Raw genomic sequence first — 25811 nt, forward strand, 5'->3', positions numbered from 1 at the left:
ACATACAATAATAATAATAATAATTATAAAAAAAGGAAAACATCTCTAAAAGACAGTAACGACCTGCCCAGTCTCCCAGCTGTCACCTTCACACACACAAAATAACCTGTTTTAAACAAAAGGTAGCTGTACAATACAATATTACATTGTGCCCTTCAGAATACTACTGTAGCTTCTGTTTCAATGTAGGCCTACACTTTCAAACACAGTGCATCAATCATCCATTTTATACCTTTATCATTTTTTCTTTTTTTTTCAGAATTTGAGTTTGAGTAAAGACTTGAAAGGTTTTATGAAAACAACTGAAGAGGAAAATAAAACAAACATTTTGTAGTAGTACTGTTTCAGTAGAAAAAAATTCTGGCGTGTTGTTAAGGCTTATGCTATCAGTAGAAAGAACTGCAGAAAAAAATGTGCAATGGAGTACTGCCTTTTTGCATTTAAAAAGAAAAAAAAATGAACAACACACAGAAATTCATTATCATTCGAGAAAGAAATTTCCTACGGCCAAGAAAGGTCACAATTAAGAGGAAAGACAAAGAAAATAGAAAGCCAGGGACCAGCTGCGTTAAGCCATCCAGCGTTTCCTCAGGTTTCCCATATCAGCCCAAGTGTCCCTGGAGGACCCCCTCCCACACCATTGGGAACAGCTGGCATGTCCTGCACTCAGGTTATTTAACACTTAAGGGCCTTTCAGCAACTGATCTCAGGTCCTGGAATGTAATCCACTGGCGGGAGTGTGTCCATGGCTACCTGTATTCATGTTTGTTTTTATTATTATTATTATTATTTATTGTTATTATTATTATGACCATTTTATTGATGACCCCCTGCCTGGGACCCCTGGGAGGGCAGCTGTGTTCCTGAGAGCCTTTCCTGGGGGGGCCGCAGGGGGGTTGTTGAATGCTGGCAATGGAGGGGAGAATGGGCTTCTCAATTATTGTTCTCAATTCTCCTCTATGAGAGTCAAGTCCAGTTCTGTACAGTCCCTCTCGAAGACGCTCTGCTGCCCCCCGTCGCTATCGCTCTTGGCCTCCTCTTCCTCCTCCTCCTCCTCCTCTTCTTCCTCCTCTTCGCTCTCGCTCAGGGGTCCGATGCTTGACCTCCCCAGCCCCTCCGCCGGGGAGATGGAGCCCCTGAAATCTCCCAAAAAGGGCTCCAGGCCCACGTACACGTCTCCGCCACAGCCCAGCCGGCCGCGCTCCAGGCAGCTCAGGGGGTCCCCGCTTCGAGTCTGGGGAGGGGGGGAGAGAGAAAGAGCATCGGGAGGGGACAGTGAGCAGTCATCTCAGGCTTGTTTGATCTACTCAGCCAACATGTAAGCTCAGACGTTACACACTCAGAATGACAGATCAGTCCCTCAGCTCTTTACCCGGCTTGACAGCCCACAAAGACAGCATCTAGCGAACAGGGGCCTGATGTCAGCTCTGCATTTAAAACACAGCTCTTTATCCACACATACAGTGACACAAACTCAAAGTTCGGAGACACCTTACAGAGAATTGGCTTTTACGTGTACCCAAATGGGATTTGGCTTGATGTTTTACAAGAGTGCCCCAGTTATCTCCTACCCTGTACAGCGCAATTAAACACACACACCCCAAAGTCTCTGGGTGTTGCCCGGACTAGGCAGGCATAGGGAGAGGTTGCACAGTACTAAGTAATAGGAAGGTGACTGGCAACTGATAAGCCAGACACATTGCAGTAAGCTCTATGGCAGTTTTGACATTAGGGCCTTGCAACTGGTTGATGGCAATGAGCAGCGCCAGTGGGAGGAAACCTATGTGGCCTTTTCCCAGAATGCATCAGTGCTAAGAGCACCTCACAATGCATGCCTTTTCCCAGAGTGCACCTGTGTGAACATGCTTAGTCAGCACGTCAGCACTCTACAGCTGGTCTGCCCAACCGGTCATGCAGACAGACAAAGCCGCGAGCAAACACAAGCTAGACCCTGAGTCAGACGTCTCACACAAGCGAGCGCACTTTTTCCACACGTGCCGCAAGTGCAGCAGACAAGAGATGCACTGACCCCAGACACTGCAGGAGCTGTATCACAGTGAAAATGCAGTCGCATCTAAGTGAGCTACCTCAAAACCGCATCTGTCAACAGAAAATTTTCACTTCAGCAAATAACAACAAGGGCGAAACGTCCCCAGCAAGTATGTAACCATCAGAGGCTGTCATCAAGTACTGGGACAAGGGAAGTGAAAGTAGGAAGAGTGAGCATGAGCGAGAGAAAGAGAAAGACCGACTAGCTTTTTTTTTCTCCAAGCCTTTCAGTGTCAGCAGCTGTATGCAAAGCATATGCAAATGAAAGTCAGTGTGACTCCTGTCGTCCAACCAGCGTGCTGGCTGCTGTCAGGGAGTCTGGAGCCTTGCCAATCACGGCTCAGCTCAGGGGAGGAAGAAGGGGTAGGAAACAGAGAGGGGCTGGCATGCAACGTAGCGGGATCTTGAGGGGTGACAGGAGATTGGGGGGGGGATATGTACAGCTGCTTGATCAAGGCTGAGAAGCAGCAGGAGTAGAAGGGGCAGGTCTGGGCAAGAGGAGGGTGATCCTTCTTCTGCTAGGACCTCTCTGTACTTGTCAGTGTCAATCATCCATGAACCCCCCCCCAATTTGTCCACCCACTTTATGGGGATGATGGGGGCACAATAAAGCTGCAGGGTCAGTAGCACATGGTCACCTGACTAGCCCCATTGTGTAGGTCAATCTCAATGTTGAATGTTTTGGAACATTAACAGGTTTTTTTTTATAGATCTAACCCAAGACCCAAGGGTCTCACGCATAGGTGGTGAAGTGATGGCAGTTGTAACTACTGTACAACTGTTAGGTAGTTATTTCCAACAGCTGAGCATGACAAGTGTTTTAATTATGATTTAAAACTCAAAGGCCTGTTTTCACCGTAGTACCCAGAGCAGGCTAAATTCCTCGCCATACACATTTGCACTGCTGTATTTAGCCATCACACACTCCGCTATGAAGCCATCTGAAGCTGGGCTCCTCCTTGTTTACCACCGGAGCCAAAACCCTCACTTGGCTTTCCATTTCTAAATCACCTCTCTGCCATTTCTGCAAAACGGTCGTGGATTAACTGCCCAGCTTCCTCAATTCCAGTGGCATGCAGTGTTAGTGGAGGAGAGGAATGCTTCTCTCCAGGGGTAGTGACAGAATGCTGGCCAGAGAGCTGCACCCACCCCAACTCCTCCCCAATTCCTGTTTAGACAGGGAGTTTGCGGCTCTGCACTGACTGAACATTGAATGAACGAAAGACGGGGAAGCGCAAGTCTTCCAGCTCCTACATATTGTCTTCCTATTGATAATCCCAATGTAAATACAAGAACTCGGTGGTAGTGTAGCATAGCGGTAAGGAGCATAATATATGACCAGGTTGTGGGTTCGATTCCCCATTGGGGCAGCGCTGCTGTGCACTTGGGCAAGGTACTTAACCCAGAATTGCCTCAGGAAATATCCAGCTATATAAAGACAACATGTAAGACCTGTAACCTATGTAACTTAATCTGGTTAAGCATCCGTTAAATGACAATAATGTAATGCAATGTAATACAAGAACCGGGAGGGGGGGGTCCAGGCAAGACAAAGGAGAAGGGAAGAGGATTCTTAGACCAGATTCAAATCCTGTTCACACCAACCTGGTTCCAGTTAAACACCAGTTTTAATCACTTCTCTTCACTGCCAAAGGGTACAAGGTTTGAACAACACAACAACACTCATGGGAATTTTCAGTTTTGAGGCAGCTGTGGAAGTGTTAAAATGAAACCATCAGTGTGGTATGAATGAAACTGAAAATATCCCATGACATACGTGCATGGCTCCCCGATGCAGCCAACCATTTTCATGGGCCGCTTGGATTAGCCAATCACCGCCGAGCTCCAGCCAAAGGAGTTGAGCCTCATTGTTTGTGTGCTTTGCTGTCAGTAAACCTGCAGCCATTTTGATTCTGAGCAGTCTCGTGCAGATGCTCTGGTTCAGAACGAAACCTCGTCTGGTGTCCGTTCTGCATTTTCACACCAAAGCAAAGCGAAACATCACATCTGCCACAAAAAGAGCAAGCGACATGCATCTGTCTGCATCATGTGTGCATGAGAAGGTGTGAACTGAAGTGTTAGAGGTGTTCTGCCAGACTCAGTCATACTTCTTTGACTTTTGGCATTTGGCCACTATTGTTGGGTTGAAAAGGGCTTTACACCGGAAACCATACACTGTCTCACTTATTAGCCTATGCTTTAAAAAAATCACTCAGTCACACCACATTGCTTCTGTTGCTGATGTGGAATGGAGTGGGGTACAGCTGTGCATTGAGGGGGAAGGGGGTCTGGGGGGCAGTGCTGCAGGAACAGGGAAGTGGTCACTGTAATGGCTACCAGAGTCTCTGAGAGCCTTGGCAAAGCCCCTCACCTGACCTCTCTCCTCATCTTCCCTCTGTGGTAAAACATACCATCTCAGTCCCAGCTTAGGGTGCTTCTGTCATGTCCTTGAATGTGAGAGCATTCCTCTCATCCCTCCTAAGTGAAAGAGCGTTTCCACTCGCAGCCGTGGCAAAGCTCTGTTAGGCCTCTGCTGTACATACGTTGCGGGGGCATTTCTTTTGCATAGATTCCATCATGTGAGTGACAGAAGAGACTCTTTTTCGAGAGTAAACAGGAAACTGAAAGGCGGATCAGAGAGCGGGGGGTCCTCCTCTGCATGACTTTGAATCCCCTTTTGCTCCCTGCCGCATTCACCTCCACGTATGAGCACTGCGTATGTAAAACGAGCACAAATAGAAAGCCAAAGAAAAAGCCCCTGAGCGTGCGCTGATAACACAATCTTATCGCAAAGCCACAGAGAAGGGAAATGATAAAGATCAAGATCTAGTTTCCTTTGTCTGCCACATATACACACACACCCTACATATAACCGTACTCAAACATTGGTGGGGCATGAGGCTTCACCATTTCAGTGGTGCAAAAAAGGACATCAGTATGACTGCAATCAGATCATCACCTACCAGTGTAGAGTCCATTAGATTACCACTGTGCAGAGGCACTGTGCCAGACTCAGACCCTACTACCAGCCTCTGTACTGGCTGATCCAGCTACTTCATGAACCATCCGTTCATGTGAACGTGTTTCCTCTGACAGTAATGAACAATGGCAATGTGGTCATTACAAAAGTAAAAGAGAAAGCTACTGAAGCAACACACTTGGGGTCGGGCCTCTGTCTGTGTTTCTCTGCTGGGGCGCGTGAGGTACAGAGCTGTGTTGTAGCTGACATTCACTGATAGCAAGAGTGCTGTGCTGCTAATAAAGAGCCAGGCTCTGAACCAGAGCTAAAAATCACAGCGCTGAGCGCTGGGACACGAAGGCATGAATTCCACATTCCAGCCAGCACCCTGTCAACCTTTCCTGGAACGCCAGGGACCTACGGTCTGATCTCTGTCCCTAGAGCGCTCGGTGTTAAAGCAACAACTGTGCAGGCACGGCTCTTATTGGTTGCTACAATTCTGCTGCCCTTTTTGGTCTCTAGTGGTGAGATGTCATTCATGTGGGAGCTGCTCACTCAGTCATTACATTATGCTACATTATTACTCAGCAGATTCTCTTGTCCAGAGTGACTTACAATTTTATCCATTTACACAGCTGGATATTTACTGAGGCGATTGTGGGTTAAGTACCTTGCCCAAGGGTACAGCAGCAGTGCCCTAGTGGGGAGTCGAACCAGTGACCTTTCGGTTACAAGCCCCGCGCCTCACCACTACACCACACTGCTGTTCCTTGGAGGAAAAAGCAGAACTGAATGTTTAGGAACCCTTATGGTTCGCTGAGAGAGGGGGGAGGGGAGCCATGGTTATGAGCCCTGCGCCTTACCACTACAGTCACTCACTGTGTCGGTCAGACCCCTCCGTTTTTAGGGTGGGTTTCCCGCCCTCTCTCACCTGAGTCATCTTGATGAAGTCAAGGCCGGGCCGGGCGCAGGGGTGGGTGTCCGGGTCGCGCCGGCGCTTCAGGCCCGGCTTGCGGAGAAGCAGGTCGCACGGCTGGGAGTGGCAGCGGGGCAGCTGGAGGGGCGTGGCCCGCCGCAGCGAGGACGGGGTGCTGCAGGCCGAGGAGGGCGACGGGGGCACGGGCACGGGCGCGGCCGCGGCCGAGGGAGGGGCGGAGGGGTGCGGCGGGACCGGGGGCGGGGGCAGGAAGTGGGCGGCGGCCTCCCGTATGTGCACGGGGGAGAGGGAGAAGCGGCGCTGCGGCGGATGGGGCGGGCAGAGCGGGGAGGGCGAGGAGGAGCAGGAGGAGGGGGAGGGGAAAAAACAGCAGCACCCCCCGCCCCCGGCCGAGTCCGGGGCATCCCAGGGGAAGCCCCAGGGCAGGGGGGAGTCGGGCGACAGCGCCAGGCTACAGAAGGTGGGGCTGGATGATGAGTGTAGAGACGAGTTGAGGGATGAACTAGGGGCCCGCAGCGGGCAGGACCCCCCGGCCCCACCCCCGCTGTGACATCGCCGCTTCACCGGAGTCCAGATCTTGGAGGCGCTGGGCCGCCAGGTGTAGCGGCAGTGGGACAGGTCCTCCGGGACCGAGAGCGAGCGGCAGTGGCGTTTCGGGGGCGGCGGGGGAGGAGGGGGCGCGCCGGGGAGAGACAGGTCCGTCGCCGAGGTGCTGGGGGCCAGGGACCGGTTCGGGGCGTCCCCCTCGGGGAAGGACGCCGTGGGGGGGCCCAGGGGGATGGGGCCAGGGGGGAAGCTGGAGCTCAGCACCCCCTGCTGGCTGGGCTTGGAGGGAGGGCACAGCTGCAAATAACTACTCTCTGTGGAGACAAAGAAAGACACTATATTAACTACACCACCTCATCTACACCATCACCACCTAGCAACAGTGCCTGGAAGAAGTGAAAAATTCTGAGTAAAGGAGAAAACCCACAATGTGCAGAACAGCACAGCGGGATTATGCAATAGGGAAATGTATGCACTGTTCAAAAGTAATGGCTTTAGGTGAACCAGGGCAAAACAGAGCTGCAGAGGAACAAGACAGAAGATGTTTTCTGTTAATCTTTGTTAACCTCAACAACCACACCGTCAATTACATTACATTACATTAATGTCATTTAGCAGATGTTCTTATCCAGAGCGACTTATACTGGTGACAATTTTTACATGCTATCCATTTATACAGCTGGACATTTACTGAGGCAGTTCTGGCTTAAGCACTTTGTCCAAGGGTACAGCAGCAGTGCCTCAGCTGAGAACTGAACCAACAACCTTTCGGTCACAAGACCAGCTCCTTACCACTCTGCTACACTGCCGCCCTTAATGTATGAAATGTATACTATGACAACAAAATGTTGACATTCAGATTGTTTTGGAATTGCACACGGGGGTCTGTGGAGAGGTGTCTGGTTAAACTGCTCAGAGAGACTGCAGGTAACCTAGACCTCTCAGCCTCTAAAGTTACAGGAAAGAGAGCTAACAGCAGCCTATCTGAGCATCACCTCACACAGACAAAAGTGCCGAATGTGCTGTGATACCGCCATCGAGTTAGTAAAAGCTGCCTTCATCAGCGATAAACCAGACTTCATCCTGCAGTGCAATTTGCCCCATTTCAGCTTATCAACTTCAACAAGACGAGAGCAACTACCACTCAGCAGCTGAAACAAGAAATGCACAGAAAATGTGCTATGTGCAAAAGTGATCGCCCCACATGGTAAACCTCCCTTACTGCTGGGGTTATCCAGTGGGGGAGACTACACTACTACTCCAAGAGTCCATCTCCAGAGTCAGAGCCAAAAGTTCGCAGTGGAGCTGCATGCTTAAAACTGACAAAAGGCTGTTTTTACTAATCGTGATTCGTGTGGAAGTATAAGGTAATTTAAAATGACCTGTAACCACAAGTTTTAAGGTTCAATCCCAGACGGGACACTGTGGTTGCACCCATGCACTAGGCAATGAACCTGAATTACTTCAGTACACATCCAGGAAAAATGTGTCAGCTATGCAAGCCACTCTGGGAACAGGCACCGGCAAAGATGCAAAACAAAAGGCACCCAAGGGAGAGCCTAGCACCCAAAGCCTAGTGAGAGCTCACAGTGTTTCTCTCTGAGGGCACAGCGAGAAGGTGCGGTTTCACCTCACGCAACAGGGTCACTTTAAAGGTCAACTAAAGGTCAAAAGATGAGTAATGAGCTAGACCTGAAACATCAGCACTGCACTCCCCCTTTCCTCTTAGGGTTATGGGGGTCGTTTATACACCAAAGCGGGGATAAACCACAGCTTAAAACACTCCCTTTCCAGCTCGTGAACCTGAGTGACGCATTAACAGGTGAGACGGGGATATGATGGTTCCCAACAAAAACAATCAGGCAGGAAACAGGACTCCTCAGAAAACAGAGGACCCAAAAACTTATGGTGATCAAAAGAGTACAGCATGGAAAGACCCTTCACTAGGAACAATGGTGTGGACTGACTGTTTGGAAACTGGGACTGGAACCCAGTAGTTACAGGTTCAAATCCAGGGTGGGCACCTACAGTTAAAATGGTGCTTCTGGAAATATCCAGCAGCGCACATAGAAAACATGTACAGCTGTGAACTTTAAGTCACTCTTCAAGAGGGGAATCTGTTAAGAAAACAAATGTCATAAAGTAACACTGTGAAATTCTGTTCTGCTCAATGCGTGAGAACAGCCAATTTTACTTGAAGATCCATTTCAAGAGGACAACTACAGAATTTGTTGTAATCCCAGAAAAATCAAATTGGTATCTGTAGTTCTTTGTTGTTTTTGATGAATTTTTCACCATGGACAAAGTGAAAAAAAAAAAAGATGAAAGGATATGAAACCAGTGACAGAGGAAGGTATGAGAAAGGTGTCAGTTTTGTCACTGCAGAAACTCACCTGGCATCAATCCATATGTGGGCCGGCAGACTCCAGGGCTGTGAGGGTCTGGCATAGGCTAGAAGACAGACACATTCATTTAGCAGAAAGAAAGGGACAGACATTTAGATGGCTAAGACCAGCTCTCCTAAGTTTTAACAACCAGATGCAAGTGGCTGACGGGCAGACAGCTTGAGGACAATCACAAGCACTGACAAACATGGTGTACACTAACAGACAGGGAAAGACACATACCGGCAAGGCATCTAACACCTGCAGACATGAATGGACAGATTGTGGTCTAGTGTGATAAAGGACAGCACACGAACAGACCATCCTCACCAGGCAGAGAGAGAAGGCCCTGTGGTAGGCGTGGCCATTTAGACTCTGTTTCTGCAGTTGTTCAGTGATGAGTGTTACCATTGCAAGGCGGTGGAGTGCTGGAGAGGAGGGGGGTGGGGGAGGTGGAGGGGAGGGAGAGAGGGATGGGGAGAGGGAGGGGGAGAGGGAAGGGGAGGGGAAGGGAGGGGAGCGTCCGTCCGTCTGTCCGTCTGACTGCGAGCGCCACTCTGGCTCGGTCTCCTCCACACCTCCACTGGGCCAGGCTGGCCTTGCCTGCCCTTACAGCAACACTATTATCATCACCATCACCTCATCTGTGAGAAAAATACATACAAATATCACCTCATCTGTGAGAAAAATACATACAAATATCACCTCATCTGTGAGAAAAATTCACACCCAGAAACATCACCTCATCTGTGACAGAATTACACACACAGAACATCAAATCAACTCTGGGAGACTTATACACAATAATTATATCATCTGTGAGAGCATTACACCCACACACACACATACAAACACACACACACACACAAATTTCCTGATCTGTAACAGAATTTTACACACACACACACACACACACACACAAAACCAAATCTGTGAACATTAACATCACCTCATCTGTAAGACTTACATACAATCATATCAAATAATCAAATAATCATCACATCATCTGTGAGAGAATTACAAACAACAATAATGACATAATCTGTGAGTAAATTACACACACAGAAAAATCACATCATGTGAAAGAATTACACACAGAGAAATTAACCCTTCACCTGTTTGAAAAGAGTTGTAGGAAAAATACCCACCTTACCCGAATGTAACACACACAAAGTAACAGTCATGGCATGTGGAAGTCACAGCTAATAACCACCAACACCTCCTTGTTTTGCTCCTCCCTGAGCTGACCGTGCTAAAAGCATGGTGCATGGCCTCTGAGTAGCTTATGTCCAGACCTGGGGAATTCCAGCCTCGTATTTTAAATCTCAACCAGGTCAGAGGAAGGAGTAAAGATGTCAGACGCGAAACACTCCCCACCAGGCAGAGCTAAACACTGCCATATGTCCAGGCGGACAGACCTGAAGATAGCCTGGACCTAAACCCCTCTTTACCTCATCCACCTCCTCTCAGAGACCCTCTAATGCTGCCTGCCCCCCCGCCAACCACCCACCACCGAAAACACACACTGGAACCAAAGGGCAAAATAAGCACTCTGAAATTTCCGGTTAAAGGTCATGTTTTAGTTAAAACGAATACAGCAATGGTCTCTGCAGACTCCGGGGGTCTTAGGTTTATGAGCAACAGGATGCAACAAAAGCCCAGTTTAAAACAAACCACAACGCACTTCGTTGTCTTAACTTTGACCACTGAACATAACCAATGTGGTTTTTTTTTGTCTTTGTTCCTTGACAACACAGAGTTAATTTCAGCAACCACTGAAGTTATAATATCGTCACTGAAACACAAAAAGCAAGGTTTGTTAAAGTTCAGGAGAAAGCCCATTTTAGCTACATTGGATATGGGTAAAAAATTGGCGGCACGCTAAATTACGAGAAACTCCATGGCCAGTATTAAGCCTAATAACACAACTGCTGGAGTTTCTTCTGAAGTCAATAGCTCTGAATGGAAAAGATATACCATCCGATGAAAAAGATGTCTAACTTTTGGACTGTTCGCCGTATAAGTAAAGTACGCGAGGCTCCGGTCTGCGTAAATACAGCAAGCTATGGCTACAAATAAACCGCTTACAGGAAAAAATGCTTTACCTCGTCTTCCCCAACAGATCAAATTTGTAAAAAGCGGAATCGACATCGGCGCGGTGTTCATGACATACACGACTTAAAATGAAAACAGTTTCTCCGTAATGAATCAGATACGGGCGAAAGAAACGTTTCGGTTTTGGGGGTAGCTGTACTGGGTACTGTCATAAATGCACGCATTGAAGAATCAGGAACACGGGAAAATGTTAAAGCAAACTAGGTCGCTAGTCACATAGCTGGTTACTCGTAAAATGCATTTTCATTTGGGTATAGAAAATATCACTCTTACCGAGACGGTCCGCTCGAACCGATGCAGAATCTGTCTTAATGGTCCTCGCGCCCGTTGCCCTAGAAACGTGAGAGAGGGATGAGGGTGAGAAAGGGATGAAGCGAAAAAATGGGGAGGGGGGGCGGTTCCGAATTAGCATGGTAGCTAGCTAGCTACACAGCTAGAAAGGCAACCTTAAATATCTAACCAGCAAAGCCTTCGGCTAGGCGGTTAGCATCCCTGCTACCGAAACGTCCATGTCAATAACGCGCTATTAATAGCTGGGTGCCGTATTAGCCACCCATGTCTGCCTAACGTTAGCGCTAGCATTTGACGCCAGCTATAGCTAACATAAGCTTACATTGGTGTTGATTATCCAGAATCAACGAGGTTTATGCACTTTCTTTCCAGCATGTAGAAACTCATGCAGCTTACGTTTGCTGGCTTGCTTGCTCGCTCGTCATATTTGTAAAGCAATATAAATATATAGCTCGCTAGCAAGCCAGACAGCTAACTATAACGTTATTTGGTAGAAAACCTTTGCTTGGTTTACCGTCAGATATCTAGCTAGCGAGCAAGCTGACTGCCAAGCCAGCCAATGGTACAATGCGAGAAAACAGACGGCAAGTACTCGGTGTCCCAATTTCAAAGCCCAGGAGTAATAAATTGTGACAATGATCTCTCCCATATCGTTTTTGCCATTGCTAGCCAGCTAGACATAACACCCTTATTCGTAAAAATCTGACATCCAAAACGAATTGAGAATGCCAGTATTAGCAAGCTAACCAGCTAGCTGTTATTGCCCAGTTAACGTAACGTTACATGCAATCTCCATTAACGCTGAACAGGCATGCACAGAACTAAGTGAAACGTTTTAGTAATGCGGCATTAAATGGTTTAAATTATTTTCCAGTTTTAGCCAGATTTCTCGCTTGCTAACGTTAGCTACCTACCAGCCCGACGAGTCTCCTTAGCAACCACGATCAGCGCAGGACCGCAGGCCTTGAAACTGTACTTAAATAGCTACCAGCAAGGGATAGACCAACTGGAGGTGAAGATATCCTGATGCTAGCGAGCCACAATATGGACATCCGATGTTATAACTCATTAATTGCAAAACGCAATAACCAGCTCATGTATATATAAATGTATATAGCCATGTATTACAAATCCTAATTAGACATTAAAGACTCTTTTTTAAGTCTGTCTTAATTAAATACCAAATACCATATATTAATGCAGATAGCTAACTAACTGGCTAGCTACATAAAATACACACCATCGCCCATAAAAAAGGAAAAAAACATTCTTACGCCCTTAAGCGATTGGAATTCATAAAAAAATATTGGCGGCGAGGGGGGATTATTAACCAGTACTGATAAACAAATTGAAACGACACCTTTAAATACAACACTGTTACGACTACTGGTACACAAACAAATATACTGTAAATTATAACAATTGAGTTTGATATTAATAGCTACCACGTTTTTATATATTCCCTGCAATGGAACTCCTATGTCTGCTCTATGAAAATAAGTCGGTCATTGAACCGCACCGTTATAACAACACTTTAGGAATGATGGGAAATGTAGTTCATGGGAAAGCCGGACCTAATTTGTCTCCCAAGAAAGGAGCAGGTGCACCGTTCAAACAATTCAACACCAGTTGCGTTGAATTAATTAGTACCGCATTAATAAATAAAATGTAACTGATTGAAAAGGCTACATCGCCGAATTTAAGTAAAAAGGTAAAGGATGACGCAAAACTAAAAACAAGATAGAATCAGCATAAGCAGAACAATGAAGTGATGAGCATACCATAGTATGTCCATACAAAAGAGAGGGGAGCAGCTTTCTTAAGTAGACTGCCAGTCTTAACTATCTATCAGCCTAGCAAAGAGGTGATGTTTTGTGCAACTTTGAACTTCACCACTGAAAGTGTAGACTGCTGCTAGCAGCATCTGTTCTCTTTCATGTGAAAACCAAGTGCTGCCTTGTACTGCTAACCCTCTTGAACAACTGATAAATAGAACTTATGCGGTTCTTTTTTCATGGTTATCACCATTACGACTTCATGGTCATCGACCACGTGTCATACCAGAGGAGGCCAAACATTTTACACTCTATAGGCCTATCTGGTCAGAGTGTCACTAGTCTAGGACATCACTTGTCTTTGTAAGATGACAACTGATGCTTCCTTTTTAGGGCAAAAGATTGCTGTGGAGCAGTGTAGTTCACTGGGGAGTTTTAATAGTGTGAATTGTGTGCATTCTGGGTGCTATAAGATGGAAAGATTTAGACAGAGTACACCAGATGTAATTACTGTACATCATTGTATCCTGACTTATTATTTATGTAGTTACAGTGAAAGCAAAGGTTACCTGCATAACGCCTATCTTCTTCATTTGCCCCACATTTCAAACACACATGCATTTGTTAGTGAAGCAGGTCACCCAACACCACTAATCAACCAACTCACTGCAACACTATCTGTTGCATAAACATATTAAAATAAAAATGCATTTGGTGGGAAATGGTGCAAGTAAAAATAAACAGCGGGAAACATTATAAGAAACCGATCCATCTGAAATCTGAAATTCATTTTTATCAGTTTTGTTTTGCACCAGTAGTGCCAAGTGAGAAAGAAATTCTTCAAAGGCAATACAATTCCTTTAACAAAACCAAACAAGAACATTGAGATAAGACACTGGCAAAGCAGAGTGTGACTGAGACATGGATGAAAAACTGCATGCTGTTGTTGGTGGGCTCAGACCTGTTCTTTACTGGCCTTTCCCAAAGAGCAGAACAGATGGGGTGTGAGAAATCTAGTTTTTCAAAAATAACTAAACACATTCCTCCTGGGAAGTTCATAAATACATGTAAAAGCACAATTTGCTTGAAGATTGGGTGTCATGTACAAAACTGTAGCAAGAAGTGTGTGTGTGTGTACAATGAAAAAAAATTCTTGAGACTTGTCATATCCCATCCTTCAAAAACATATTTGCAAATTAATGCAACAGGCACAAGTCACAATGAACATGCTTACACCAATTAGTGACATCTTCTTGGCTTACATGAGCTAAATGGAATCAGTGTTTACCAAGTAGTCTGTTCATCAATTTAGATGATAATTAGGATAAAGCACATTACAAGACAAGACAGTTTATACATACATTAATGTCTGAGCTCATTGCATGTTACACAATACACATTTTAAATGGGAAAACAGTGAGTTGGCCCAGTCATTGCCCTTGTCACAGGACAAAACAGAAACTACAGAGCTATCAGGTACCCCAGGTGTGCATCTCTTTCCTCAGGACCTCAGTCATATCCACAGCCTCTTCACATTGCCATCAATGACAGTCCCTTTCTCTCCCCTTTAGAGTTTTTGGCCTCTGTGGCACCAGTTACAATAACTCTTGCTTAGCATCGATTGTCCCTTCTCTCTTGGATGAATGATGTCAGGTGGAAACAAAGCATCTCTGTCATTGTCAGAGTTGCATGTTCCAGGGGAGGTTAACCCCCCTCCCCCCCCCCACAACTCCTTTAATTGTACACCTTTCCATCCCTGGCCTGGCTGCTGTTTCTTCATCAACTAGAGTGACTCCCTCTTGTTCATTCTGCTCCTTCCCACCACACAGCTGCAGTTTCCTCTGAATTGATTGTAGCTACTCTCGGCCAAGGTGGTTTGTCTGCATCATAGCATACTCACCTGTATAAAAAACAGGAACCTCTACCAGGGAAGTATTCAGCAAGTATTCAGTATTCACCAATTTATTGACTATCATACAATGGGTCTATGTCTTTTTGTGAGTCATATTTGGGAAAGTGAAAAAAAATCTATTCATCATTAGTATTGATATACGAAAGCGGCCTGTGTCTTCCCTGAAAATGACAATGATCTCAATTTGGCTTACTTATAAGCAACTCATGCAAAACAAAGGTTATGGCAGCACATCCCTTGTTTCGCACAGGGCTGTGTCGACCTTGGTTCCGTCATTGAGTTCAAAATTGAATCAATTCGCACCGAAAGAAGAGGCATCATCGTCCCCATTTCAGATACTTTTTTCCCCACAGTTTTTCCAATGTGAAATGGGTCATATCATAAAGTGAACTCCCCTTTTCTCATACTTCAAGCATACAAAAGCATAACTTAATTGTTTGACAAGTAAAAGTAAGCGATAACTAAACAAACTGTTTTTTTTTTCGAAGGATCTCTGAATCGTTGGAATACAGTTATATTTCTGAGACAGAAATAAAGGGCATACGTCTCCAGTTTTGCATTACCACTGTATATTTGACTGATAGGCTATAACGTGCCTGACACATACTAGCGGAATGTTTCACGAACTGGATAACATTGTTATGGAATAAATGTGATAGAAATACAGTTAACGCACACGTCGGTGGGTGGCAGTGGGGAATATCCACCTGTTCAAACCTGCTTACTACCATTAACCACTAGGTGGCAGTAAAGCTACTTAGCGGGACACTTTGCTTTACACTTGAAACTACAATTTACGTTACGTCCAAAAATGTGCGACAGACGTACAGCGATACATACAAGATGGCGTCTGGCAGTGGGGTTAGTAGCATTAGCCGTTTGTTGCATTTTTATGTAATGTCAGTGTATTTTTACAGTAATGTCGATAGTTAATAACATTATCGTCTGTTGTTTTTAATGTACATTTGAAAAGTAAAAGTAAGAAAGAAATGTTAAAGTGACACTAGCGTGTTAGCTGATTCCCCAAACGGCCTATTGTTTTAGTGTTGTGGCTTGGCTAACTGGATCACTCGTAATAGCATCTGGACGTTGAGTTAGCAAGCTAGCTGCTCTGACCGGTTAAATCATGTTTCGTTATTCCGCGACGCGGAGCTGCTGTTTATGAAGGGAGTTGTTAGTAGGTTTTTAGATGATCCACTTCAAGGTATCTGCCATAAAGCTGTGAAGCTAGGTAGCAAAGGTTTGTGAAAGGTAGCTAGCCAACTGGCAAGCAAGCCAGCAAGTTAACCATAACCAGACAGCTAGCTATGGGTAGACCACCTGTTTAACAATGTAGTAAACTAGTTTGGTACATATTTTGTAAAAATGCGCGGTAACGTTACCCAGAGGTAGCTGGCTAGGTACTTAAAAATGACTAAACTAATGGATGAATTCTGTTGTTTACATTTTTTCCATTATGAAGGCAAAGAATGACTTTCGTAGAAAGTGGGATAAAGATGAGTACGAACAGTTGGCACAGAAACGGCTCACGGAGGAGAGAGAGAAGAAAGATGGTGAGTGTTGTATTCTTGTCATTAAACTGCAAGGGCAGTGTGAATTGTAGACATTGACCGCATATTCTGGGACCCCACACGCAGTCTATTTGAGTTTTTAAAAAATCATTTCGGGCTGTGAAAAACTGTTCAGTAGTCCGAAAATGTAACTGGAAAATGAAAATGTCTTATTTTGGTGCTACCTTTAGGTGAATATGGTGCCATAAAAATGTCGAAATCTTTTGAAAGTCATATGTCTTCAAGAAACTTTAAAAACTAGTATGCTTCATACAGGGGCGGAGCTTGACTTTCCTGCCGATGGGTGCGAATGATCAGAATCAGTGGAACAGTGGCTGTTCTTTTTACGCACACAACTTTCTGTCCCTGATAGTCTATAGACTACCAAAGAGAACGTGTTTGCACACTGAAGTCCGCTATTTTTAGACCACACTTGTCCTAATTAAGTCGTAGTTGAGGCTAGACAAATTGTTTGGTGGGAAATGAAATCAATGATCCACTCATTCAAAGTCAGTGAATTACATGAAGTCAACTTTTTTAGCTTATTATTTCCATCTGTCAGTGCGTGTGTTTTCTTTATTTACTGCGAACATAACAAACACGTGCTACAGCACACGCAGGCCGTAGCCATAATCATCATGCGCCAAGCGCAAATAACTGAACTGTGGACATAGGATAAAGGTAAAGAAAAGGGGGAAAAGACATAGAACAGATTTAATTTTCTACATATTAATTGTAGCAACATCAACCTGTCAAATTCACCTTGCGACATTTCATTCCTGCAAACTTGTTGACCACCTCATCCAAATCGATGTTTGCAGCTAACTCTCTTTCGATAAAAAGTAACGCAAGTTGTGAGAGGCGCTCCTTGCCCATGGTGGCACGCAAGTAAGTTTTTAACAGTTTAAGGCAGGGGTGGCCAACCCTCTCCTGGAGAGCCACATGTCCTGCATGTTTTAGATCTCTCCCTGCTCCAACACAGCTGATTCAAACAATCAGTTTGTTATTCAGTAGCTTCAGGAGTTCATAACAAGTTGATCATTTGAATCAGCTGTGTTGGAGCAGGGAGAGATCTAAAACATGCAGGACATGTGGCTCTCCAGGAGAGGGTTGGCCACCCCTGGTTTAAGGCGACTGAAGTAACAGTCTGCCTGTGCGCTACTCACAAAAATTGTGAGATATATTTTGTAAAGGGTAGTCAGATTTGGGGACACTCGGTCAATTGGCTACATGAAAGGCTAAAACCGTGTCAGTCGCATTCTTATTGGTGCTTGAAGAATGCATGTGCCGTTCCCATGGTTACACTCTAGATTGCTGCGGAACTGGAGCTTTCATTGTTTGTTTACAGGTGCAGAGCCCAGAGCACAGTGCGGCGTATTTCTCCCTCTGCAGGCAGCCATGAGTGTGTGTGTAGTTTAGTTAATACACCAGAAACTGTGGTTAACACGTTTGTTGAACATATCTTTAATCATACTATAAGCTATCAACTCTGCTGACTCCAGAATTTATTTTTGCTAGCCACGGGGCTCGGCCCTGCACCGACTGAAGCTCCGCTAGTGGCTTCACAGTAGAGCCCACCAGAAATTCACAGGTCATGTCAGAGGGAAAGATAACACACAAAATGGCAGTTTCTCGTGGCTTAACTCTTTTTAAGTGACTTTAGAATTGACTCACTGAAGTGTCTGCCCACAAAAGCCTACAAATGTTAGAGTAGGGATGAAAATAGCACTCCCAGTGCAGATCAGTGTGAGCCATGCTAGGCTGTACTAGAAGCATGCTAGAGTACCGTGTGTAAGCTTCAACTTGGCCTGCATCAGCTAAAACCTGGTATGGCTCTAACTGCTGAATACTTGAGAGTTTCCATTCACATGATGGTTTCATTGGAGGCTTGATGTCCTTTGGCATTGACATTGACATATACCCTTGTCATGTTTTCATCTTTTTCTTGGTTGCAATCCCAGTTAGCAGATTGCTGCCTCAATAGGACTCTCACTGTTCAGCAGGCCAGGGCCCCAATTTTTTTTTCCTTCTAAAGACTCTTCCAACAGGTTCTGTCCCATCTTTTTTTTCTTCCAGCCAACAAGGAAAGCTACTGAACTGAGTCCAGTTAGATATGTAATTATCACAGTTACAGTACAGATGCAGCAAACCCCTGCTATCCTCCAGTGCTGGATCTGAAAATCTCTGTTTTAATATATATTATCTACACATTTGAACATTTTAACTAAGGTTTCATATTTGGAAATGGTTGAAGTAATTTATTAAAATATGCCCCAATTTTATATTTCAACAGAATTGATAGTTACTTGCTCAGTGTGGTTACAAGCTTTAATATCTTACACTCATTTCTGATCCAATCAGGGAGAAAGATGACAGTGTTTAGGAAAGCAAGGGGGAGAGTCCCAGATGGGTCAAATGAGTTTGAACATCTCTGTCTTCTCAATGTCTGGTTAGTTCAGGGTCACTTAAAGGATTTGCGGCACTACACCACCGTCACCTCATACAGAATAACCCGAAAGTTGTTGCGTCCCAGCATTCCAGCTTGTTTTTCTGTGCTCTTCATATGGTCGTCTTCCTTCATCGTCTCCCTGTTCCAGGCAAGCCCTCTCCCCCGGTTAAGCGCGAGCTGCTACGACACAGAGACTACAAGGTGGACTTGGAGTCCAAGCTGGGGAAGACCATCGTCATCACAAAGACCACGCCGCAGGCGGAGATGGGCGGGTGAGTGGGCGGTCTCACTGACTTGAGGGTGACGCCTTCTCTCATGGCTGCTGTGGTCTGTCCTTGAAAATCCTTGAAAAGGTGTTTTTTTGTAATCCTGGGAAGTCACAGTAAAGTATACATCAGTGTTACTTGTTTCTTCTGCTAGATTTCATTTCAGTCATTTCATTTTCAGAGTCATTTACTGGCCAATCTGCAATTGTGCAGATGCTGATAAAGTATTGGGTAGATCACTGGCTTGAGCATTAAGCCCATTACAAAAGTCATTGGTGACAGGAGGTTTCTTCCAGAGGCTTCACATGAGCGTGTGTCAGTTCTCACTGTAAATATGGAATATAAACAAAGTTTTAATGTAATCCCCCCCCCACTCTTCTGTTTTCAAATCTCAGTTTTGCAGCTGTGAAAGTAACACATGAAAAACATCCATTTACACCTACCTTTTTACCATGTCATTGATGCACTCTCCCTTGTTTAATTGTGGTTTTTACAAATTGTTTGCACCCAGGTATTACTGCAATGTGTGTGACTGTGTCGTGAAAGACTCCATCAACTTTCTGGACCACATCAATGGCAAAAAACGTGAGTTGGCAGAGCTATAAATGATCAGTGGTCAGAGTGATGGTTTTGGGTGGGTGTGATCACCTTGATACATTCCCCACTCTCTCCACCTGCAGATCAGAGGAACCTGGGCATGTCCATGCGTGTGGAGCGCTCCTCACTGGACCAGGTGAAGAAACGCTTCGAGGTCAACAAGAAGAAGATGGAGGAGAAACAGAAGGAGTATGACTTTGAGGAGCGCATGAAGGAGCTGCGAGAGGAGGTCAGTATGGGGTGGCGTTAGCCAGTGTTGCAGTGTTCACTGTGTTGGATCTGTCCGGATAAATGGAGATTATCATGGGTGGCATTAGCCAGTGTGGTATCTGTGTTCCTAGTAGATTTTAGTTTAAGATTCTAGCGCAGTGCCCTGGTGCTTGATGTTCCAATGACTCGTTGGAGCAAAAGCACTACTGCTCCCTCCGTGCTGATGCTAGGCTTGTGCTCATATTGAGGAACAGAGATAGAGATGAACTGACCGCTGATAGGGGCCAATGTTCAGGACCAGTCTTCTGAGAAATGAACAGGAGCAGCTGACATGAATGTAGCCAGTCTGAACTGACTTAACCTGGAAGAAGGCATTTTTCTTCATGGATAGACACAACAGTAGATGCTTTGCTATTGTCTCTTGTCGCCCCAGGAGGAAAAGGCAAAGGCCTATAAAAAGGAGAAACAGAAGGAGAAGAAGCGCAAGGCGGAGGAGGACCTGAACTTTGAGGAAGACGACGAGATGGCTGCTGTGATGGGATTCTCAGGGTTTGGCTCTTCTAAGAAGGGTCACTGATATGGCCCTCAGACAGGCCGCGGCCCTGCACCCAGTGTAACTGTCTCCCCGCCCATTCTCACCCACTTAAAGAGGGAAGCAGCAGCAGTAGTAGTCAGTTCTTACTACAGCAGGCATGGGAGCCTAGAGCCTCAGTTAGTCCTTGACCTGATCCCAACCTTTGCTGTCACACACACACATGCTTTCCTCTCTCTCTCTCTCACTCTTTCTTTTTCTTTCTTTCTTTCTCTCTGTTACACACATACACACACACTCCCTCATACTCTTGCACCATACACACACACAAACACAGAACAGCCCTGGGTCTGGACAGGGTTACTCGTTTGAGGCATGGGGAGATGCTTTGCTTATTCTTATTTTCTTTTTGACTTGAGTAACTTAAGTTGGTTGCCTGTGCTCATTTACTTTTTTAAGTCTTTCTTTGTTTTTAATTTATGTCCACATTCCACAAGACCGACCAGCAGAAATTGTACAAAGCCTTGAATGGACATGTTTGATTTCTACCAGCCAAGCATGGATGTGGTGCAGTCAGGTTTCATCACACCATTTGCCTGTATGACCCTGTTTTTTTGCATTCAGGTCCCCAACGGGTCTAAAACACCCTGTCAGTGCATACAATTATTGTACATCACCTAGAATTACACAGGAAATCTTCCTGGAGTGAGAGTTTCAAATAAAAAATGTTAAACTTTTTGAGTGTTTCTCATTTTGTATTTTATTAATCATAGTTAAAATGACCAACACAGGATATGGATACACATCAGCTCACCTGGAAATAAACTTGCTAACCTCCACTTCAGGTAGTGTAAGTTGATGAAGGATGATCCAAATGAATGAGTTACTAAAATATATTTGTTGACCTGCAGAATATGGAACTGATTTTTGATTATCATTTATCTCTTAAGAATGCTGAAGTATCTGTAAGATAGCCCAAGATTCATTTATAACACTCTTGCTATTTTATACATGTACCAAATAATGGTTCAGCAGTTTTAAAATGCTAGATCTGAATTCAGACTTTGACATTTATTTCAAATAATTTAATGCCAAAAAGGCCAATAGTTTGTGGTCTCTGAAATACAGTTAAAAAGTTGGTTTTGGCTTATATTTGACAGCGCCCTCTTGTGGTTAGGGTGCTATGCTCTTAAGTTACGGCAGGTTGCAGCTCCAAATGTCTGATGTGACACAGCTGTTGTGCCCTGCATTGCTTGCATTAGAAAATGCATTAGAAGTATACATTGATAACAAAAATGCAGCTGTGTGTGTCATTGTGGTTAAGGCCGTTTACATGGAAAATGTGTAGCAGTTTAAAAAAAGACCTTGACTGACAGGATGTAACCATTCATCTCCACCCTCTTGGTAGCGGTTGGGAGTGCACCATGTTTGCATTATTTAGATTTAGTCATTTAACAGATGCTCTTATCCAGAGTGACTTACAAAGTGCGTCAAATTAAGTGGCACAAGAGACTACACTCCAGACAACACTGATCACACTCGGGAACATGTCCGCCCTAGCCAGTACAGAGATAACTAGAATTTTGATATAGAGGTGCAATGCAAGATGCCCTGTTGTAAGACTGCGGCACACCTAACAAAAAAGCTACAATGTAACCAACAGTAAAACGCCAGCAGACAGTGAAACAACACTGACACAGCAGAGGTGGGTCATTAGTCAGCGATGAAAAAAGGTCCGCGTTTTGACTGCTGCTAGAAGCTCGGCCCACCACACTGGACCCAGAACAGAGACGGTACAGCAGGAATGTGTGGCTGTGAAAGCAGCCAGACATGCTGAAGTTGCAGACGGAGAGACCCGGCTGGGTTCTTGTGTCTGATAATGGCTTTAAGATGGGGGGAGTTGTTCCTCCCTCCACCTGGGTTGAGAAGTGAATGAAAGGTGGAGAACAGTTTCTGGGGCATGGAGGATCACTCCTAAATTTATTTATGCTAGTAAGATACACTATATGACCAAAAGTATGTGGACACCCCTCCTAATTATTGAGTTGAGGTGTTTCAGCCACACCGATTGTTAACAGGTGCATAAAATCAAGCACATAGCCATGCAATCTCCATAGACAAACCTTGGAAGTAGAATGGGTCGTACTGGAGAGCTCAGTGACTTTAAACGTGGCACTGTCATAGGACGCCATCTTTGCCACAAGTCAGTTTACAAAATTTCTGCCCTGCTAGATCTGCCCTGGTCAACTGTAAGTGCTATTATTGTCAAGTGGAAGTGTCTAGGAGCAACAACAGCTCAGCCACAAAGCAGTAGACCACGCAAATTTACAGAGCGGGTCCGCTGAGTGCTGAAGCGCATAGCACGTAAAAACCGCCTATCCTCTGTTGAATCACTCACTACAGAGTTGAAAACTGTCTGGCTGCAACATCAGCACAAGAACTGTGTGTCAGAAGCTTCATGAAATGGGTGTCCGTGGCCAAGCAGCTGCACACAAGCCCAACATCACTGTGCGCAATGCCAAGCGACGGCTGGAGTGGTGCAAAGCACGCCGCCACTGGACTCTGGAGCAGTGGAAACGCGTGCCTACTGTAAAGTTTGGTGGAGGAGGGATAATGGTCTGGGGCTGTTTTTCAGGGTTTGGGCTAGGCCCCTTAGTTCCAGTGAAGAGTAACATTAATGCTAGAGCATACAAAGACATTTTAGATAATCGTATGCTTCCGACTTTGTGGCACAAGTTTGGGGAAGGCCCTTTCCTGTTCCAGCATGACTGTGCCCCTGTACACAACGCAACGTCCATAAAGATATGGCTTGACAAGTTCGGTGTAGAGGAACTCCAGTGGCCTGCACAGAGCCCTGACCTCAACCCCACTGAACACCTTTGGGATGAATTAGAACGCTGATTGCGAGCCAGGCCTTCACGTCCAACATCAGTGCCTGACCTCACAAATGCTCTTTTGGCTGAATGGGCACGAATTCCTACAAACACACTCCAAAATCTTGTTGAAAGCCTTCCCAGAAGAGTGGTGGCTGTTATAGCTGCAAAGGGGGGGGGGGCAACTCCATATTAATGCCCATGGTTTTGGAATGGGATGTCCAATAAACTCATATAGCTCATATAGGTGTGATGGTCAGGTGTCCACATTTATATAGTGTACCTTAGCAGGTGGCAGCGTAAATGATAAGGTAAAGGGGAGAGTGTACACCCTCCAGTTTAACGAACCATTGAACTGCTAATACGCTGCCACACTTCCTAATGGTAGTGCAGTGGAAGACATGACTGTCAGGGTGACACATGGGCCATGTCAGCCGTGCTTTCACAGGGGTCCGTTTCCACGACAACAGCACGCGTTTGTTTTCATCCACAATAACTCGATGGCGAAGGGCGCTTGCTGACGGACGCACGGCCTTTCATGACCTTTTGTCGGGGCTGAAACCACAAAGCGCAGCTGCAGCCGAGGCTGAGCGCTGAGAGCTGTGGCTGATGTGGGGGAACGGCGACGCGGCAGTGGGAAGGCGAGAAAAGAGAAAGAGAGAGGGGAAAAAGTTCCCCATCAAAGTCGGCCCAGTAACCGCTCCTCCTCTGACTCAGCATTCGCGTGGATCTCGACCCAAAGTGAAACGTTCGGCTGTGTCTATGAAGGGAAGGCCATCCGAAGTTCCATTCAGTCCTGCAGTCCCGCAACCTGCCTTCAGCTGTCTCCTGGATCAGCAGGCCCCTCCACCCCATTTCTTGAGCAAAACCATTGAAGGAAAACACCAAAGAGCAAATGTTGTTAGGGACTTCAACGTATTGATTAAGTACTCATGGAAACCTTGAACATTTTTTTTTAGGTTTAAGGGAGAGGCACTTTAATATAAGGTTTTTTGCTCGCAGTTGTACCAAAAAGTAGGCTTTACCTCATCTAATAATGACCATCTCAACAATCTTTTCCTTGCCACTAGATGAACAGAGGAAAGTGACAAACCCACCTCCCTTTATTCTGGGGAATCAAGTGTACCCTGCAAAGAAAGGTCACCAATGCTGCAATCCACTCACTCGCACTCGGGACCAGTAGGGACCAGGAAGTGGAAACTGCTCTGTTCTGAAAAGACATGCACATGTCACTAGCGTGCCATACGACCAAGCTAGCAAACCTTTTGTTCGCAGGTGGGTGTGTGTGTGTGGAACTTTCTGTGCCTTGGTGAGAATGTCGATGTGAATATAAGATCTGCTATTTCAAAAGACCTATTTTTATGTATTTCGTTGGCCAAATGCTGCTCCATCATCTTCTAAGACAACTGCGTACCTGATTTGAATCAACTGCCATTTAGTGAGGGGTTTTTTTTTTTTTTTTGGTGTGGAGGTGCAGTATTTCACAGAGCAGGTTCTTTCAAGCTTTCCCACTGTGGGCGTGAATTTAGAAAAGATTTAGGTCTGCCTGCAAGAATGATTCCACTTCCTCTCAACTGTAAAAAAAACACACCATTATAGGCATGGATATTAAATTACGTTAAAAGAATATGGGGGGAAAACCACAAAGAATGAGGACAGAGTAGACAGGGGAATGGCCTGAACAAAATACTCACGTTTCAAAAAACAGCTGTTCCATTTAACTTCTGTCTCCTACCCAATCTGAAACCGATATGCACATTCTGTTGATAATTCCCTTTTCTTCCCTAATTTTTAGATCTTTGTCATGTATTTCTCATTAGTATCTCATTATTATTATAATCTCATAATAATTATATGAATCAAAACACGGATGGGGGATGAGTGATTTTGTGTTATGGTTATTGCAAAGAGTGCAGTTTTCAACACATTAACTGAAACCATTCGTAAACACATTGACTTCATTTGCTGTGCTGTCCTCAAATGCTCCAGACTTCAGCACCACCCAGTTTCATGACTGCAATGAAATGTAAAAAGTAAAAAAACGTGTCTGAACTCTTGAATCACAAGTAGCAGTGGATTCCAAAGACGTTTCTATATTTGAAAATGTAAGCGTATTATATGCTTGGTGGAGGGGTCAGTTCTGTATTACATCACCAAACCGTGCAGACAACATAAACAGTTGGCTTTTGCTTATGCTGTACTCTGCCTCACTTGTAAGTTGCTTTGGAAAACAGCGTCTGCCAAATGAATAAATGTAAATGTAGTTCAATCAAACTGCTACATGCCCAATATTGGTAGGTTATTGACTGTTGAACAACTCTAATTTATCCTGCCTATAGTAATGAACATACACTCCTGGTTGTAGA

General features: G+C 45.2%; 2 protein-coding genes and 1 long non-coding RNA gene across 3 annotated transcripts; 1 reads left to right on the top strand and 2 right to left on the bottom strand.

Annotated features, from left to right (window-relative positions):
• Positions 1-499: 499 nt before the first annotated feature.
• Positions 500-9286, bottom strand: LOC118775434 (protein FAM53C-like). Its single transcript, XM_036525348.1, has 4 exons — positions 9206-9286; positions 8885-8942; positions 5940-6805; positions 500-1234 (listed from the first exon to the last, which is right to left on the bottom strand). Exons 1-4 carry the CDS (start codon positions 9284-9286, stop codon positions 947-949), a joined length of 1293 nt encoding a protein of 430 aa, XP_036381241.1. The 3' UTR covers positions 500-946.
• An 81-nt stretch (positions 9287-9367) lies between these two features.
• LOC118774090 lies at positions 9368-12231 on the bottom strand. Its single transcript, XR_005004807.1, has 3 exons — positions 12196-12231; positions 11264-11322; positions 9368-9519 (listed from the first exon to the last, which is right to left on the bottom strand). It is a non-coding gene; the product is annotated as an uncharacterized LOC118774090 (long non-coding RNA).
• A 3560-nt stretch (positions 12232-15791) lies between these two features.
• Positions 15792-20823, top strand: zmat2 (zinc finger, matrin-type 2). Its single transcript, XM_036525116.1, has 6 exons — positions 15792-15829; positions 16431-16521; positions 19116-19239; positions 19745-19818; positions 19914-20059; positions 20474-20823. Exons 1-6 carry the CDS (start codon positions 15812-15814, stop codon positions 20615-20617), a joined length of 597 nt encoding a protein of 198 aa, XP_036381009.1. The 5' UTR covers positions 15792-15811; the 3' UTR covers positions 20618-20823.
• Positions 20824-25811: the final 4988 nt, after the last annotated feature.

The sequence above is a fragment of the Megalops cyprinoides genome, chromosome 3, assembly GCF_013368585.1.
Source record: "Megalops cyprinoides isolate fMegCyp1 chromosome 3, fMegCyp1.pri, whole genome shotgun sequence".
NCBI classification, from domain to species: Eukaryota; Metazoa; Chordata; class Actinopteri; order Elopiformes; family Megalopidae; genus Megalops; species Megalops cyprinoides.